The 16,869-nt window shown below is 49.3% G+C and overlaps 1 protein-coding gene across 2 annotated transcripts in view; it reads right to left on the reverse strand.

Annotated features, from left to right (window-relative positions):
• ARHGAP22 (Rho GTPase activating protein 22) overlaps positions 1-16,869 on the reverse strand; it is a 306,841-nt gene that overhangs the window by 221,544 nt on the left and 68,428 nt on the right. The window contains exon 3 of one of the 2 annotated variants that reach the window (XM_090057610.1): positions 15,309-15,396. The exons of the other annotated variant lie outside the window; for it this stretch is intronic. Coding sequence (XP_089913736.1) covers positions 15,309-15,396 — 88 coding nt within the window. The remainder of the gene's footprint in view (positions 1-15,308; positions 15,397-16,869) is intronic. 2 annotated transcript variants of the gene reach the window in all.

The following is a 16,869-nucleotide window of genomic DNA, read 5'->3' on the forward strand; positions in this document are numbered from 1 at the left end:
CTGCTCTGCAGGCTGACCAGTGTGCCAGATCCAGTGCGTAGGTCCAGTTTGGGGCAGATGCTGCATGTGACATGTACCCTGGGTCAACTCTGTGTGCTACATGCAGCGCAAGTGCTGGATCCAGCCCCACACACTGCGTGCAGCACTCACCAGCCCTAGCCTGACACGTGACACATGGGGCAGGTCCAGGGAACACACTGCACACAGCTTGCATGGCTGGTCCAGTGCAGATGATGCTGGCATCAAATTGGTCCTGCATGCTGGATCTAGCGCATGGACCATGTGTGTGGGCCTGATCTGGACTGGCCCCAGATCCAGTGTTCAGGGCTGGCCCAGCACAAGCACCACATGAAATGTGTGCCTTGGATTGATCCTGCACAGATCCTGGCTCCAGCTGCTGCACCCCCAGTTCATGTCTCACAGGCAATACTGCGGGCCAGATGATGGGGTTCTGCGAGCTAGGTCTGGCTACACAACCAAACTTTAAAACAGACTGCCTGGGAGGGGCAGCAGCATTTCTATTCTGCTGGCAGCACTGACAGTCAATTGATTTCATGGCTTACAATCGTCTCCCTGATTTCTGCACAAGTGTTAACAACCCCGTTTCCTTTTTAATGACATTGATATTCCACAAATAAGGACCTAATCAAATTGAAATGTTGTAGACTTCCCAGAAATCACAAAATCAGGCAATCTCTGCAGGCAAGACAGCTGTCGCCGCCCCCACCCCTCACCACTGCTTGGCTGAGAGGGCTACCTGCCATGCAGCCCTGCCCCAGTCCACCAATTAGTGCTGAGGAGCAGGGCCACATAATGGACAGCCCTCTTAGCCAGTAAGTGGTGAGGGGCAGGACCATATGGTGGACAGGCATTTCCATCAATCAGCGATGGGGTGGGGCGGGGGGGAAGAAAGGGTGCGCATATCAGGGCCCCATGGCGAATCAGAGGTGGGGGAGACACCATAATAAGCCTATGAAAAAATGGCATGATCTGCTTGTGAAATTGGCCAGCCCCTGCCTCAATTTGGATAGACCCCTATCCATAAATCAAGATGTCCTTTATTCTGCAATGCTTCTGACTTTTAGCTATCCCTGGTAATAACTCTCTCCTATTTCACAGCCCTACAGACTGATTTTAGTTTAGTTCTAGCAAAAAACTTTAACTTGGGTGTAGTAATATTAAGTCAAATGAATATTAACTCAGGTGTGAAAATGACTGATAGTGAAGTATTAGATGCAATGTTGAGATGTTCAAGGAGGCTACATTTTGTTTTACTAATGTGAAGAAGAGATGTACATTTAACTACAACGACTACAGAACTAATAAAACAATATCTTCAAACTACTGTTGCCTAGCGTTTGCCTAGTGTTAAAACTTAATATATTATGTTTTATACATTAAAACTTTATAAACTAGAAAAAGGAGTACAAATTCCAATACAGTTCTATTTGTTTTTGCTTTGATCTTGAATTGAATGATATAGCACTGGGCCCCTAGCATGTTAGCAAATCTTGTTTTCCTTTAACCAAAGAAAAATATATGTTGTGTTATGTGATTATGCACCACAACACCTGTATCCCTTTTCAAAATCTTAGATCTGCTCAAGCCTCTGAGTTAGTGAAAATCCCAACAGTCCTATAGTACCAAAATCAAACATGCCAATTTACATTTTCATTTTGAAAAAAGTTTTTTTTTAAAGCCTTTCTAACATTGAAGAGAATCTTCCAAACATGAGGCAAGCTTAGCTGGTACAGCAATTTCACCCTGAATCTGAAGACAGTCTGAAACAGTTCTAACAAAGGTATGAACTATTTGTGAGGGAGTGAGGGAGCAGTGCAAGCCAGTAGGAGAAGCAGCAGGCCAAAAAACTCCCTTACCTGCGAGCCCTGTTCCATTGCAGCTGGAAGCTGCAGCAAAGCAACATTTTTCTAGCAAGTACTCCCTCCAGATTGGAGGAGGGAGCCCAACACCAGCGTTGAAAACCCCAACCACAAATGTTCAGGGGAAGCGGGATAAGAGAAGCCAGAAGCCAAAAGACTCCGGGAACAGCTGGGACCAGAAACAACTGAACTGGCAGGATCAGTTGACATGGGAACTTGGCAGACCCAGCAGACACAGCTGCTAAGGAAAAGCTGCCTGCTGATGGGGAGTCTGGGCAGGGCAGCCAGAGAGAGACTTGCCTTTTAAAAACCAGTCTGATCCTGCAGCCCAAAGGGTTGCAGAAGGAGCTGGGATCCTCCGGCTCCATGACCAGAGAGAAGCTGCGGGAGAGAGAAAGGAAGACAGAGGCATAAGTCAAGGTTACACTTTTTCGGTGAGTAAAGCTGCCTTTTTTTTTCTGTGTATGTGAGAGAGATATTTTTTTGATAGTTTATTACCTTGGACACTTGGCCTAACACTGCTCTGAATGGCCTGGCGGTGCAGGTGTACTTGAGAGCATTATGGGACTGAGCTGTGGGCTGCCATAGGTTCCAGCCTTTGCCCAGCAAGAAGACCCACTGGCTTCCAAAGAGGTGTTTTGTTTTTTCTCTCTCTCTTTCTCAAGTCTTTAAAGCTGCACAGGGAAGAACGAGTAAATGGGGACTAGGTCCAATTAGTGGGGTGTTGTTTTCTGTCCTTTCCTGAAAGACGCCCGGCCAACCACCTTAGTGGGCTGGTAACTCTGTCTGGGAATTTTGGGTTTGGACTATAATCAGTGATATTAAAAATAAAGTAATGGATGCTTCAGGAAGACAAAAGACATTTCATATCTTTTTGTTAATGTTTATTGTGCAGCCCATTGGGGCATTAGCTATCTTTAAGGACCAAGATAACAACTATAACACGGTGCAGAGCAGGTAGGGGGTGCAGAGGAAGGAAGAGCTCCTCCCAGAACAACAAATTGAGAACATCGGAGCTGAGTTTACCTGCACATGCTTCCTCCCGGTTTAAGTGTACCATCAAGTCATGGTGGACAAGAGCACAAGAGTTAATTCAGCTGCAGATACAGACGTTCCAAGGTTCCCCACTGACTAGCTGGCCAGAGGCATGGAACCCTACCCACATAGGGTAAGACCCTGATGCCCGGACACTGTTCTATTCATCTCACGGGCTGTTAACTCTTTGCCACTGGTTTGAAATAAAAAGCAACCTTGTCAAGTATCATTTTAGTAGAAAGAACCAAGGACCATGTTCTCTGTTGCAGGTGGATTCAACAAGGGATATTGTGGTGGGATGTGGCAGTGCAGCAGACTGCTGTCAGGGGCTATTAGAAGTTCTGACATTCTTGTGTTTTGAGCTCTCTGGAAATTTTTCAGTGAAAAAGTTTTCATCAGAAAATGCTGGTTTTCTAAAACCAAAACTCTCTTCAGGAATATATCAGTTCTGACAAAGCTGAAATCTGGAGAGGTATCTAAGGACCGGATGGAACTCCTGGTTAAAACCAGACAGAAAGAGGGAGCTACCCCCAAGCACAGGGGCAAGCAAAATACGGTCCACGGGGCCCCTAAAAAATTCAGAAAATAAATTATCTGCCCCTGGCTGCCCGTCAAAGATGAGAAGGCACCAAGGGCAGTAGGACAGAAGGGGGAGCCAATGGCAGGACCCAGCAGGACCAAGGCCTGCCTGGCCCCGAGACACCCCCAGCCAGAAGCCACTTCTGGCCTGGCGACCCTGGGACTGTTCCCCACCTCCTTCCACCTGAGAGGGAATCTCAGCTAAGGATGCAGAGGAGGCAGGGGAGGACTGCATGCAACTGCCCCAGTCCTCAGGGTCAGCTCCTGTTGAGTGCTGTGTCTGGCAATGCAGCCAGGAACCACATGGTGCCAGAGTGGCTGGCAGGTAGGTGGGGAGACGCAGCAGCAGCAGGCAGGAAAGCAGAGAAATGGTGGTGGCAGGCAGGGGGGCAAGTGGTAGTGGGCAGGTGGGCGGGCGTGAGTGCAGCGACAGCTGGGCAGAAGCATGGGGTCCATGCTGGTGTCCCAGGGCAAGGGTCAGTGGGAGCCCAGAGCGGGATAGCAGAAGCATGGGGCCCAGGCTGGCAGGGGCTCTCAGACCACTCTGTCCCAGCACAGACAGGGGCAGAGCCAACCTGGCTCCACAGAGCCCCTGCCAGCCCAGGCCCTGCACTCCTGCCACTCCCCGCTCCACCCCGCCCTTGGCCCTGGGACACCTGTGCAGGCCTCACACTCCTGCTCAGGTGTCACTGTTATCATGCCTGCCTGCCCGCTTGTTGCCACTTGCCCCCATGCCTGCCGCCGCCATTTCCCTGCTTTCTTTCCTGCCGCTGCCACTTCTCCCAGCCCTGCACCCACCCATCGGGCACCATGTGGTTCCTGGCTGCATCGCCGGACCGCAGCACTCAGCAGGAGTCAGCCTAACCCCTGTGATTTTCGGGTGGTCTGTGTGGTGCTGGCTGGGCTGGGCCAGTGTCTACTGCGTCCTGCTGTCTGGGCCTTGCAGCTGGGACATGGTGCTGGAGTGGCAGGCAAGGCCTGGGGTGGGGACCGGGGAAATCATGTCAGCAGGTGGGAAGATAGGGAAGTGGCGGGAAAGGGCAGCAGTGGCAGATGGCAGGGGGGAGTGGCAGAGAGCAGGAGCACAGGGCCTGCACTGGTACCCCGGGGCCAGGAGCAGTAGAACCATGGAGCCCAGGCTTGGAGGAGCACTGGCAGGGCTCCGCCTGCAATGGCAGGGGCTGTGGGTAATGAGGGAGGGAGAGAGAGGGTACGTGTGCGTAGGGTGAGTCTCACACACACATACACCAATACCCCCCCTTGCACTGCCATGCAGACAGACACCATACCCACACCCACTAGCCATCCTCCCTCCCACATAGCCTGCCACAATCCCCATGCCCACCCACACCCACACGCTGCCTCACCCCACATACACACCCACACCCCTAGAAACCTGCCCCACACACTCCACATACCCACAGGCACCCTCCCTCCCCACCCAAAAAATACACAAGAGTAAGGCTTCATTTTAAGCTATTTTATATAATCACCTTTATGTACACTACACAAATGCACGTAAATCACGACAAAAGTATTTTTTGAAATCAAATTTATGAATGTTGTAGTAGATGTTTGATTTTTAGACTGTAATTTGGTATTTTTCTGGTTGAAAGGGGTACTTCAGGGAGCTGGTGGTGAAGGTAAGGGGTTGGGGGGTAGGAATGGAAGAGGAGACGTCTGGTCCCAAGATGGTGGCCAGGGGGCAGGGCACCTGCCAAGGGTCAGGGCTACCCATGCAGCCCTTGACAGATTGCCAAAACTTGCTAAGTGGCCCTCCAGCTGAAATACCTGCCCGTCCCTGCCTTACCATGTAGATGACTCAAATTCACGTTCTTTGTCTGAACTAGGCAGATCAGGAGCTTGACCATGCATCTCCTCCACCGCAGGAGTGTGTCCTGGCAAGCAAGCTGTTGGCTGCTCTAGGATGGCTGTCTTGTTCTCTCTTGCTTTCTCCCTGTTTCCTTCATGATTATCTTCAAAAGCCATGGATTTACACCAATGTGGAATGAGAGTTTTTGAGTTTTGGGAGAGAAATCGTTTCACACAGAGATCTATTTGCAATAACCTCTTCCCCAACGGCGACACAACTGGGCATGTGCAATGACCTCTTCCCCACCCCCTGAGAGCGCTGGTGCACTCCCTATCGGGCCACGCTCCCTATTTAGCCGGCGGGAGCGCCACTGCCCCCCTGCGAGTGCTGGACGGGGAGCGGGGCTGCCAGCAAAAGCGGCCACTTTTTGGTGAGTGGGATTGGATGCTAGGGGACTCCCCAGGTCAGTGGGATCAGCCACTGGCCCTCCCCCCCACCCCAGTTCCCGAATGCCCCTGACTCAAGAGGCACCAGTCACCCATGCTCTTCCCAAATAGCAAGGTGAGAGGAATCCTCTTCCCACTGCCAGTCCAAACACCTTCTTAAGTTCCCTCATATCCTTTCATTGGTTATAAAAACCTAATGAATATAGCCACTGTACATTAGCCTCCAACTTCTAAGATAAACAAAGCCTACTGAGGGACTTATGTCAGGCTATGGTGACAGCTTAAATCTGCTGAACTCAACAGGGTGGGGAAGGAGAATAAAAAGAAGGATCTGGGCAGTGTCACCAGTTCCAAACTTGCACACCACTGCAGGGGACCTGGCAGCTCACCAGAGGGTAATAAATGCATCTCCTGCAAATCCAGACTCTGGAGCAATATTCCCAGTGGCATCTGTAAGACCAGGCCCTACAATTCAGCATATCACTGATTTGCATGCCAGCATTACTTGCCAGTAGTTTATCACCCTGTAACACAATTGTAGCTGAAGCTAACACATCATGGTCTCCCCTAATGACTAGACCACATACATAGGTTTCAATCAGTCCTCTGTCTTAGTGGATGTTTGCTTTTGCTTATCTGGTTGCCCGGCTAGTCTGCAGGCTGGAAAGAGACCGACCCCCTGTACAAATCCTGTAGTGGTAGGTCCAGCCTCCATGCTTCATGCAGCACTCGCCAGCCCTGGAGTTTGCTGTGCACAAGGGACCTGCATGGGGTGGGCTGGACCTGCCATTGCAGGCAACCTAGGGGGTAGAACCAGGCTGGCATATGCAGCCTGCAGCACAGGAGGGCAGTACAGGGCACAAGCTGCCAGTGGCACCCCACTGGACCTGCCCTTTGCACTGTTTCTGGCATGGTCTGATCTGAACTGGCCCCAGAGCAAGCCAGGGTCAGTCTGGTGCAGATGCCACCTGCAGTGCATGCCCCAGACTGATACTTGTGCTATGCGCAGCCCAAACAGCACTAGGCCCAGCCTGAGTGCCACATATAGCACACAGGGCCAGTCCAGGAATCCACAGGCCAGATCATAAGACTCCACGAACCAGATCCAGCTCTCGAGCTGTATGTTGACACCCCTGCCTTACATCAAGCAGCAGAAGTGAATTGTTCTGGATAGAAACCCCAGGTGCAACCCCTGCAGGTGACCCAGCATCATTATAGTTTCTATATTAGCTCATACCTAACCAACTGCCTCACAGAAGAGCACTGCCTATAACCTGCAGCTTTACAGTAGCTCAGAAGTGATCATTATTTATCAGCCTCGATAAATGCAGTATCACTGCATCTCAAAATACACTCCACTCTTTTCCCTTTTATGAAGCTCAGAGAAGCAGCGTCCTAATATACAGGCAGGTCTGCAAAATAAAACATGAAGGAACCTCCCAGGCCCAGTGTCCTACTGCGCCAGAAATCTAACATCTGTTTGGCAGGACTAATCTTGCAGTCTCTCCCAAGCTCCTACTTAGCCCCTCCCCCAGCTGCTTAGAAATGGACTCAGTGGAACATAAATAATGCAGAGTGCTTGTCATTACTTCTTGTTTCTCAGCAGGAAAAAAAAAAAATCAATAAAAGCTCGGTTATACTATGGGACACTGTTACTACAGTCCCTGCACTTTTAGGATGCTGTTACCATAGCCAACCTTAGGGCAGTCTGCAACACGGGCCATGGACAGGCATTCATTTCTAGCACTGCAAATTTCTGAGAAATTTGAGGCACTTGGTATCAGGAGATGTGGGTTCAGGCCCATGCTATCATATGGCCATGGGCACTTCATCTCTCCACTCTGTTAGCCTCTGTTTCCCCATTAAAGAACAAGGTTATATACCCGTAGAGATAAGCAAGGCATGGTAGTGCTGTAGCAATGAAATTTGGTGCCTGAGGCCAAGCAGATCCCACACGCCCTGGACGAGCCGCTCTTCAGCAGACATGAAGCCAGCAGCATGCAGGGGGGAGAAGGAGAGGCAAGTGGCTGGATGCTTCTTCCGCGGCACAGGGCTCAGCTGCCAGCTCCAGGCGGGTCCACGGGAAGGGCCGTGGTCGCTCTGTCTGCCTCTGCAGGGCCCCGCCCAAAGTCCGGGGCCCGGGGCAGTCACCCTGATTCACCCTACCCAAGGGAGAGCTCTGCTCCCGTTCCCCAGGTGTGCCCAGACTGGGAGATGTGGAGCAATGGAAGCAACCAGGCATTCATTCATTCCTGCCAGAAAACTCCTGTGCAAGGAAGATCTTCCACACTGAAACAGGCAGATCAGATTCAGTATGTTTCCTGTGGAAGAAACTGCATGACTGCCAGTACATTGCTGGATTCTAGCAGGAGAAAGGCATTTCTCTGCTAGTAATGTAAGACTTGCCATAACTCAGAGGGGAAATAGCATTGGGGCCAAATTTGGCTAGGAATAAACATGTTGTAAGGAGCACATGGACAACCTTGAGCTAGTCACCAGTTCTGTTACTGCTCCCCATTATATTCTGTAGATGTAAAAGGCTAATCATTGCACAGGTTTTCTGCTAGCTCCTGACCTCACAAATATTAATGGAATTATCCTCATAACCCCTCACTATGTGGGGAAGTCTGTTCAGTGCTTGTAGATGGGGATGGGGGTGCAGAGAGATTAAATGACTTCCTCAAGGGCACAAAAAAAAACCCTTTACCAGCACCAGAAACTGAACCCAGAGCTTCTGAGGCTCAGGCCACACCTGCAAGGCCAATGTATCGTAGGGGGCATGTCGACACGTGAATTAATGCACCGTAATTATGATGCATTAAGTTTAGTACTTGTAATAACAGGTACTAACTTAATGCACCATAAAAGATGTTAAGGCACAGTAGAGCCAGCACATGCTTTTTTAACACTAATGCACGGATGGATTTTGCCTGTCGCACTAATCTGCAGTAGAATTAGTCTTACTGTGCATTTAGCGTCTCATGTAGACTTGCCCATGAGGAAGCAGAAAAGCTCCTTGTGCAACAGTAGTTTTTGTTTGCAAAGCTGTTTAGGAATCTCTGCAAAATAGCCACAGAGATTGCTTCAGATACCCCAGCAGCCACTTTGATCATAGAGAGAACTGCTTTATAGCACACAGCAACAACATGTAACATTTCAGGAAGTGAAAAATACTCCTAAACCCAGATGACATTGCATGGCAAACCAACATATACAAGAGCCTGAAATGCAGCCAAGGCCACAGGATAAATACACTGCTCTAAGAAAGATTCAATGGGATTGTGAATCATTGCAAGCAGCCAGACTTTTTCAGGTCCCACATAAAAAGGTCCCCCTTTAACTGAAGAGTTGGCTTAGGAGATGGAAGTGCCAAATGCAGGCCATTCACGACGCTGCCAAGGAGTTTCTCCTGTGCAAGCAGTGACTGAGCCCAACACTGTGGCTTATGGAAATGCAGCCCCTAAGACGATGGTGCACCCTATGATGCAGCCTACCTGACTGGAAAGGAAGTAATCATTTATAACCTACACTGATAAGAGAGGAAGAAAAGTTCCCTTCTTTTCAGGTAGCTTCCAGCAATCAACCAAAATCCTATTGCAGTGACTTATTCCAACGTATGCACTGCTGCAGGAACTGAAAGCCTTTCAGCTGGTACGCTTGTTGCATGTTTCCTAATACTATGCCATGAAAAATGTAGAACACAGGCATTTCAAGTCCAATTTGATTAGGTAGAGTGAAAAAACCCTCCACATAGCGTTAAAAGCTTGTCTGCCTCTGGCACTAACACACTACTATGGACAATATGCCATACCTTGGAGAGTCAGTCCATTTAGCTGTAATTGTGTTAGGCTGGTGCTTTGTTGACCTACCCTATCAGTTGCACCAGTTCTGCAGGGAATTAGATAACAAGGTAGGAGACGGTAAGCCTATACAGGGAAGACTGGCAATGTGAACTGAAAGCAAGCAGTCCACATGTGAGACTGCCTCTGGCATGGATACATATAACAACTGTTCCAAAAATATCACTGTATGGGAACTGGATCACAATAGTTGTGCAATAGGGTATGGACACACATCAAAAAATTAAAACACCTGCAAATGTCACTTACTGAGAAATAGTTCACAACTGTGTGTGAAGTACTGTAGCTCCAACACTCGGGGATGGAAGTGAGCACCCATCCCAACAAAGTTGGCAAGTGGAGGAAAAGTGCTACCACTCAAGCTTTGGGAGTCCCAGAGAATGGGTGACCTGTGGCTGGGAGTGTTTTCAGATTTCTACTTTTCCTTCTCACTTGAACATGAGTTTGGAAAACTTCAGTAGCCTTCAAATGACAACCAAAGTCTGCAGGGTGCTCAGCTGACCTGGGGTGGCTAGGAGGAAAAAGAAATGCTTAGACCCATGCTTTTGGGTTCCTAGGAGGCTGGGGGGGACCATGAGAGGCTGCAGCTGAGTGGGAAATGAGTTCACAGCTGGTTGTTAGAAAGATAGCTTTTATTGAACAAGCAGTATATGGATAAATTGCCAAGAAGACTGGGAATAAAAGGACAGTAGAGTACTGGCTGTGGAGCAGACTAGTCAAATGCAGCAGTGGAGGTAGGTGTGGGAAAAAGAGGTAGGGAAGTGAAGAGCAATGTGCTGTGGGATGCTTGCTGGATTCACCTGATCCATGCCTGGAGTCCACATGTAACACTGAACCAGTTCAATAAACAGAGCACTCAAAAAGAGTACTTGATTTTCCAGGTATACTTTTCAACTATTCCATGCAACTTTTAAACCAGTTTAACAGGCTTGTATGCCTGTCTGCTTCAGGTTTAAACTGCATTTAAACTGGCTTAATTGTCATGTGTGATTATACCCTCTGTAAACCACTGTGAAACAGTAGACCCAAATCATCTGTACCCTGAGCCACTTTCACAGGTTCACCATGCCCTCCAGAACCTATGCATCAGTGCCCCACACCAGTTAGCTCCAGCTGCCCTTACCAGGCTCATCTATCTCCCTGTTCTCTCTTGCTGGCTAGGGACAGACATTACACATAAACTGGTTTAAGTGATCAGATACTGGTTTAAACCTGTAACAGAACAGACACTCAGTGCACATAAATCAGTTTGAAAATGGATAAAACCAGTTTGAGATAAATCTGGTTGAATGTAGTATCAGACTTAACTGATTTGGATCAAACTGGTTTATGCAATGTCTTTCCCAGACCCTTTGCTGGTTTAAGATAAATCAGAGTCCTCCAGCATCCCAGCATGCTCTCTAGGCAGGGCTCAGCTCTGCTCCAGAGATGGGCTGGCCCCTCCCCTCTGCTCTCTAATCAGAGCAGGGAGGAACATGGCGAGACATCAGCCGGCATGGCCCCGTTAAGGCAAATTGGGCAGGGAAGGAATTAATTCTTCCATCCTTCCCGTCCTCCCCAGGGCAGAAGGGACGGAGAGAGGAATTAACCCTTCTCTCTGCCCCTTCACCTTAAAGGCACCATGCTGGGACAGTTGTCCTGCAGGGCAGGGAGAGGGGCTCTGTTCTGTGCTGGGGGGGGGGGACTCTTCCTCCTGCTCCTCCTCTTCCCCCTCCCCCCAGGATGGGGAAGGGGGGCTCTGTGGGGCACTGGAGGGGGACTACCCCTCCTCTCCCACCAGGGCTGGCAGTGAGGCCTCTATGCAAGGCTGCCCGACAGAGGAGGACTCAGGAACTCTTTCCCTTCTCTTCACCCCCTGTGGCTGCAGCTGCTACAGCCACTCCCCACACCCTGGGCAGGCAGTGCTGCACAGAGCCCCACTCACCCTGTGAGGGGGGAGAGAATAGCAGAGGGAAGAGTCCCCGTCTGTGGCTGGGGCCACACAGCCTTGTACAGAGGCCCCTTCCTGTCTTCCCCTTGCTTCTTGCCCACCACTAGAGGTTGGGGGGCAGGGGACACGACTCCATGCGATGCTGTCTGGCCTTAGATCAGGCACAGGGAGTGGCTTTCATGGAGCCGCAGCTGCTGGGGGTGGCCCCAGCCCCGGGGCCCAGCCCAGCATTTCTCAGCCCCAGCTAAAGCAGCCGCTTGGTGGAGCTGGGCCAGGCACCTGCAGCTCAGTGACAGAGAGGCAAGTGCAACGGGGCAGCTGCTTCCCCTGTTAGTGAACACAGCCCAGCATACAAGGCTGGCCAGACAGTGGCTTATCTGGGCCCACTCAGAGGCACCGTGGGCCTGGAGCCCAGCAGCCACCCACCATGGAGGCTCCATAGTCATGCAAATGTCAAAAGTACCAGCTTTATGTTAGGTAAATAACATGGAAATAGACTTTTGCCTATTGCCTTAATCTTGTATATTACCTTGATGCTAGTTTTGTATACTTACTGAGTTTTGCACTGCCTTAAGAAACTCCATTTTGTATTACTCTGTAGCTGGACATAAGTGCTCAACCTTTCACTCCCTGGTATGCTGTATGTGTGTGATGGAACGGGTAAGAGTGTGTTTGTGGAAAAGGAAAACACCAGGTGGCGACTGGCTGAAGAATGCAGACAAATAAGAGACCAAAACAAGAAGAATCTGCCCCAGAACAATGAGAGAACAACATAAATTGACCTTCAAGGAGGAACACAGCGATAACACAGCAAAAGCCCAGGGCACTGGATGAATTAACAAAACTATAAAAGGTGAGGCACGACATGTTGATTTTGGGTCTTGTTCTGCATAACGTTCTGAAGCATCAGTTTGCCTGATGAGACGGACTAACAGAAAGCCTGGCTCCCACTTGTGATCAACTTAGCTGGCCACTAAGTTGACTTGAGCCCTGATGAGACAGGTAACATAGCAGTGCAAAACAGAAAGTGTGAGTACGCGTGTGTATATGTGTACTAAGCACTTAACCAATAAATGCAGTGTCTTGCCTCTTATAAAGGTCTCACTCTTTATTTTGAGCTAATCGGGTAACACCATGAGCCCCTGCAGTGCCTCCAAGTGGGCCCTGCTGCCCAGCCAGCCGCTGGCTGCACATGCCAGGGGCTGTGCTAACTGATAGGGGAAACAGCTGCCTGGCTGTGGTTGCCTCCCTGGTCACTGAGCTACACCCACTGGGGTGGTCCTGGTCCCACCTTAGCTGGGGCTGAGAGAAGCCAGGCCAGGCCAAGCCGCAGGGCTGGGGCCACCCCCGGCAGCTGCTCTCCATGCCCCAGCTGGGCCAGGCCAGGCAGGGCTGAGCTAGGCCAGGGAGTACTGCAAGAGCCCCCCTCCCTGTCCCACGGCAGCAGGGAGAGGGGAGGAGTAGGAGGAAGAAAAGAAAGAGTTCCCCCTCTGCACTGAACAGAGCCCCCTCTACCCTTTTGAGGAAAAGTCCCCATCTGGGACTGGGCAGCATTGCATGGAGCCCCCTCTCCTCACCCCTCAGTGGTGGGGAGAAACAGGTGAAAGAGTCCTCTTCCAGGGCCAAGCATCCTTGAAGTGCCCCTCTCCCCACCTCATGGCAGCAAGGGGGGAGGAAGAGAAGGAGGGGGAAGAGCCCCCCAGCACCTAACAGAGTCTCTCTCCCTATCCCACAGCAGTGGGGGAAGAGGGAGGAGGGGGAAGAGTTCCCCTCTGGGACCAGGCAGCCCTGTGTGCCAGGATTGCTCCTGGTTGTCAGGGAGGCGCTGGGGCAGGCAGAGCTCTCCCTTCCTCCTCCTCCTCCTCCCCCCCAACCCCCAGAAGATGCTTCCTCTTCCCCTACCCTCCAAGCCCTGCAGGATTTAACCCCCTCCTCAGTCTAATTCAGGCCTACTGAGGCCTGGCCATGCCTCCCCCTCAGCTCAGCTTCCCTGTGCTGGGTTCTGGCCTAAGCCACCGCAGGCATGTGCTGAATGTCTACCTATTTCCAAACCGGTTCGCTCCCTTCAGGTTAGGCAAACCTGCAAAGATTGAATCAATTCAGGCTTGGGCTTTTTGAATGTCTGTCCCTAGCCACCAAGGCTTACCTCAGTTTCATTGCTAGTGCTGCAAAAGCCTTCTTTACAACTCCTGCCCCAAGCACAGAGCCTCTGAATCTCCCCAATCCCTTTCAGATCCTAGCAGTACATTTCCCTCTTCCTCACAGCCTATGTCTCTAGGGTCTTGCCTCTTCTATCCTATTTCTCTCTGTAATGGGACTGTTGAAATCTGGAAAAAAGCCTTTTGGGATAGGGCCTATATAAGAGACTAGCCAACTGCCTATCAAGAATGACCACCACAGGTCCAACCCTGTCCTCCACCTCCCTCGCACCACCACCACCTCCTATACAGGGCAGAGCAGGGGAAGGCCTCTTCCCCCCACAAGGCCAGCACAGCTGGCCTCCGTGTCCCCCCATCCCTGTGTCCCTGCCATCATGGCAGCGCTCCTCAGAGGTGACACCGCCACCTGCAGTCCAACTGCCCTTGGCCAAGACAGCCAATTAGAGTGGGAATAAAGCGTTATGGACAGACAGACGGAGAGACTAAGGCTTTTATAATATTAGAATACTAGACAAAGTAAAGCCACAGAAGTCAAGATTCTCTTCTAGGAAATGAGAAGAGGCAAGTAATTTCCAGCTGAAAGTACGGCAAGTGTCTGTAAAACCTACAGACACATACAAGATGACATAAGAAGATTCACTTAAGCAATAGGATAACTAAGATACAAACACTTATCACAGAGCCCTAAAGCTTAGATTTCCAGAAGGCCTCTTTTGACATGCCCAGAAAAAGACCACTAACTATCTGTATTACCCTTTTCTCCCAGATCCACTTACACCTGCCAAAAAATGTAATTCAAATAGAAACTTTAAAAATTATTTTCACAGCAGCCCTGTCACAACACAGGTACGTTTATGGAGGTCCATGGAGTTACTTCAGGCTAATGCAGATATGACAGAGAGCAGAATTTGTCCGTACAGATACCAGACAGCTACCAAGCCAGGCCTTCAGAACTGTTAAAATGGAAGATAAAATAGTCTGGTTCAAATTATTTTGCTTGAAAATTTGATTTTTTTAAAGCTAAACAATAATTTCCCCCAAAAGTTCAATTTACTTTCCATGGAAAAGTTTTTTTTTTTTCCATTGTAAAAACCACATACCCATAACTTGAACATTTTCCATTTAGAAGTGTTGCCTGGATGCTTAATGGGAGTCATAGTTTGGCTGCTTCATGTTTTGTCCTCTATGGGCCAGGGGCCCAGACTGAGCACATCTCTCAAGATCCATAAAGGCCATGTAATACCCATGGTGCACTTTCTTGTCACAGCAAGAATATTATAAGAGATGTAATCTAGTCAGTAACCCAGCACACAAGAGGAAAATGGGGCTTGAGGCACCTGAGCTGCAGCTCCCAGGGGGTGCTACTGTGCTAGCTCATATCAAATTTTTTCAGTTTCCTGCTTTAAAAAAATCATTTTTTCCCTAGAGGCACCTGTGGGCACTTATTTCCTAGTGAGTTCTAGATACACATATGTGCTTGGATAATGAACATACCACATTAGACTTCCCAGAACAGATGCAAGCCTTGCTAGTCCATTGCCATTTGAAATGTGTGCTGGAGGGCAACCCAGTGTTAGATATGAAGGAGAAGGAAATGCTGGCCTACCTGGGGCAATTTCAAAGAGGTGTTTTCCTGGTTCATCAAGATTAGGTGCCAGCTCGCTCACCTGATTGCCTTGTAGTGGAATGAAACCCTGTAAGGGACACAGAAATACCAGTGAAGGGGGAAAGGCCAGGAAGAGGGCAAGGAAAGGAAGATAACACAAAGCAAAGTTTGGCAGATATAAATCCCTCTTCCCCACTGAAATGGCTCTTCTCCTTTCCACATTTTGCACCTCCTTCATTTCCATCTTGCATGTCATTCCTTCTTTCTCCAAGTCATATACCTGTCTCTTCTGCCATCTCTCATGACCTCGTCACTGTGGATATGACAGCCTTCTCCTCTACAGTAATCGCTATTATTCAGTGAGCCCTGGTATACTCAATGCTGTATGAACATAGGCACTTGCTTCCCCAAGGATCTCAACACTGGGCACACAACCACCACATCTTCCATGTGGAACTGTGTCCCTGTATCTACCATTCTTAAACTCTCATCTAAAAACTTATCCTCTCTCTCAGTTGTGGCCCCAAATCCAACCTTTTCAGTACCAAATGGCTAAAAATTCAACACCTACCATCCATATTTAGGCATCTGAATAATTGGCCTAATTTTAAGAAGTGCAGCATGGAGTAAGTCCCACAAAGTCACCAGGTAGAACAACTGATCCAAGTTCCCTTCAGTCTCGAGGGAGGGCCATTAGATCCAAAAGTCAAATGCCATATGGACATCTTTCTAATTGGTAAACCTTGAGCTTTATACAGGGTTAAACCCCTGAGTTTAGGCAAACGCCACCAGAGCTCATGATTGTTTGTAGCTGGGATTCTGCTTGAGCCTAGCTTTAGCTTTAGTATATTGTATTTCAGTTTTAGGAATTCTGGAGTAGGCTAAACAAGAGCCCTCCAATTTCAAGCAATTTAACCTGAAAAAAATCAAAAGTCTTCTTCAGGGGAAAGCTAAAAAAAAGAACTTTAGGAAGCAACTGATTGTACTGGCTAGGACTCCCTTAAGCCAGTTCATGCTCCAGGTAGTCATGCTCTGGCTAGGATAAAAATACACAAGTCACCACTCTCCTTAGACTCCAGACCAGATCACCAACCAGAACTGGTGATAAAGACCAACCCACCATGGCTTATCAGCATCTGGATAGGGACAGTGATAATCTAAAACTATCTTCTCATTGTCCAATAGGCTTTTAGAAGGATGTATGACCAACTGCCAATGTTGGCCAGCTGGATCCCTGTACTAAGCAAAGGAAGGTCCCTCCCATTTGATGGCTACTTGCAGGAAATCAAGGGACATTAAGTGCTAGCTAAGGAATTCCCATTTTACATTCTTAGGAATCTATGTAAGGTGAAGTGGGTAGGAAAATGCCAAAATGGACTGGCAAGATGGGCTGGGGGGAGGAATGGGGGAGACTACAAGTAAGCCCCCACTCCAGTCTCCAGTAAGCCAAACTACACTTACAATGACCGAATTACAGGATTTTTCTTTTTTTCCTGACAGTACCCAACAATCAGGCTACAAACCAGAACACTAAACAACACAACACTTACCCTTCATGAGT

This window comes from Crocodylus siamensis, chromosome 7 (genome assembly GCF_052110815.1).
Source record: "Crocodylus siamensis isolate JL-2025a chromosome 7, ASM5211081v1, whole genome shotgun sequence".
Classification (NCBI taxonomy): Eukaryota; Metazoa; Chordata; order Crocodylia; family Crocodylidae; genus Crocodylus; species Crocodylus siamensis.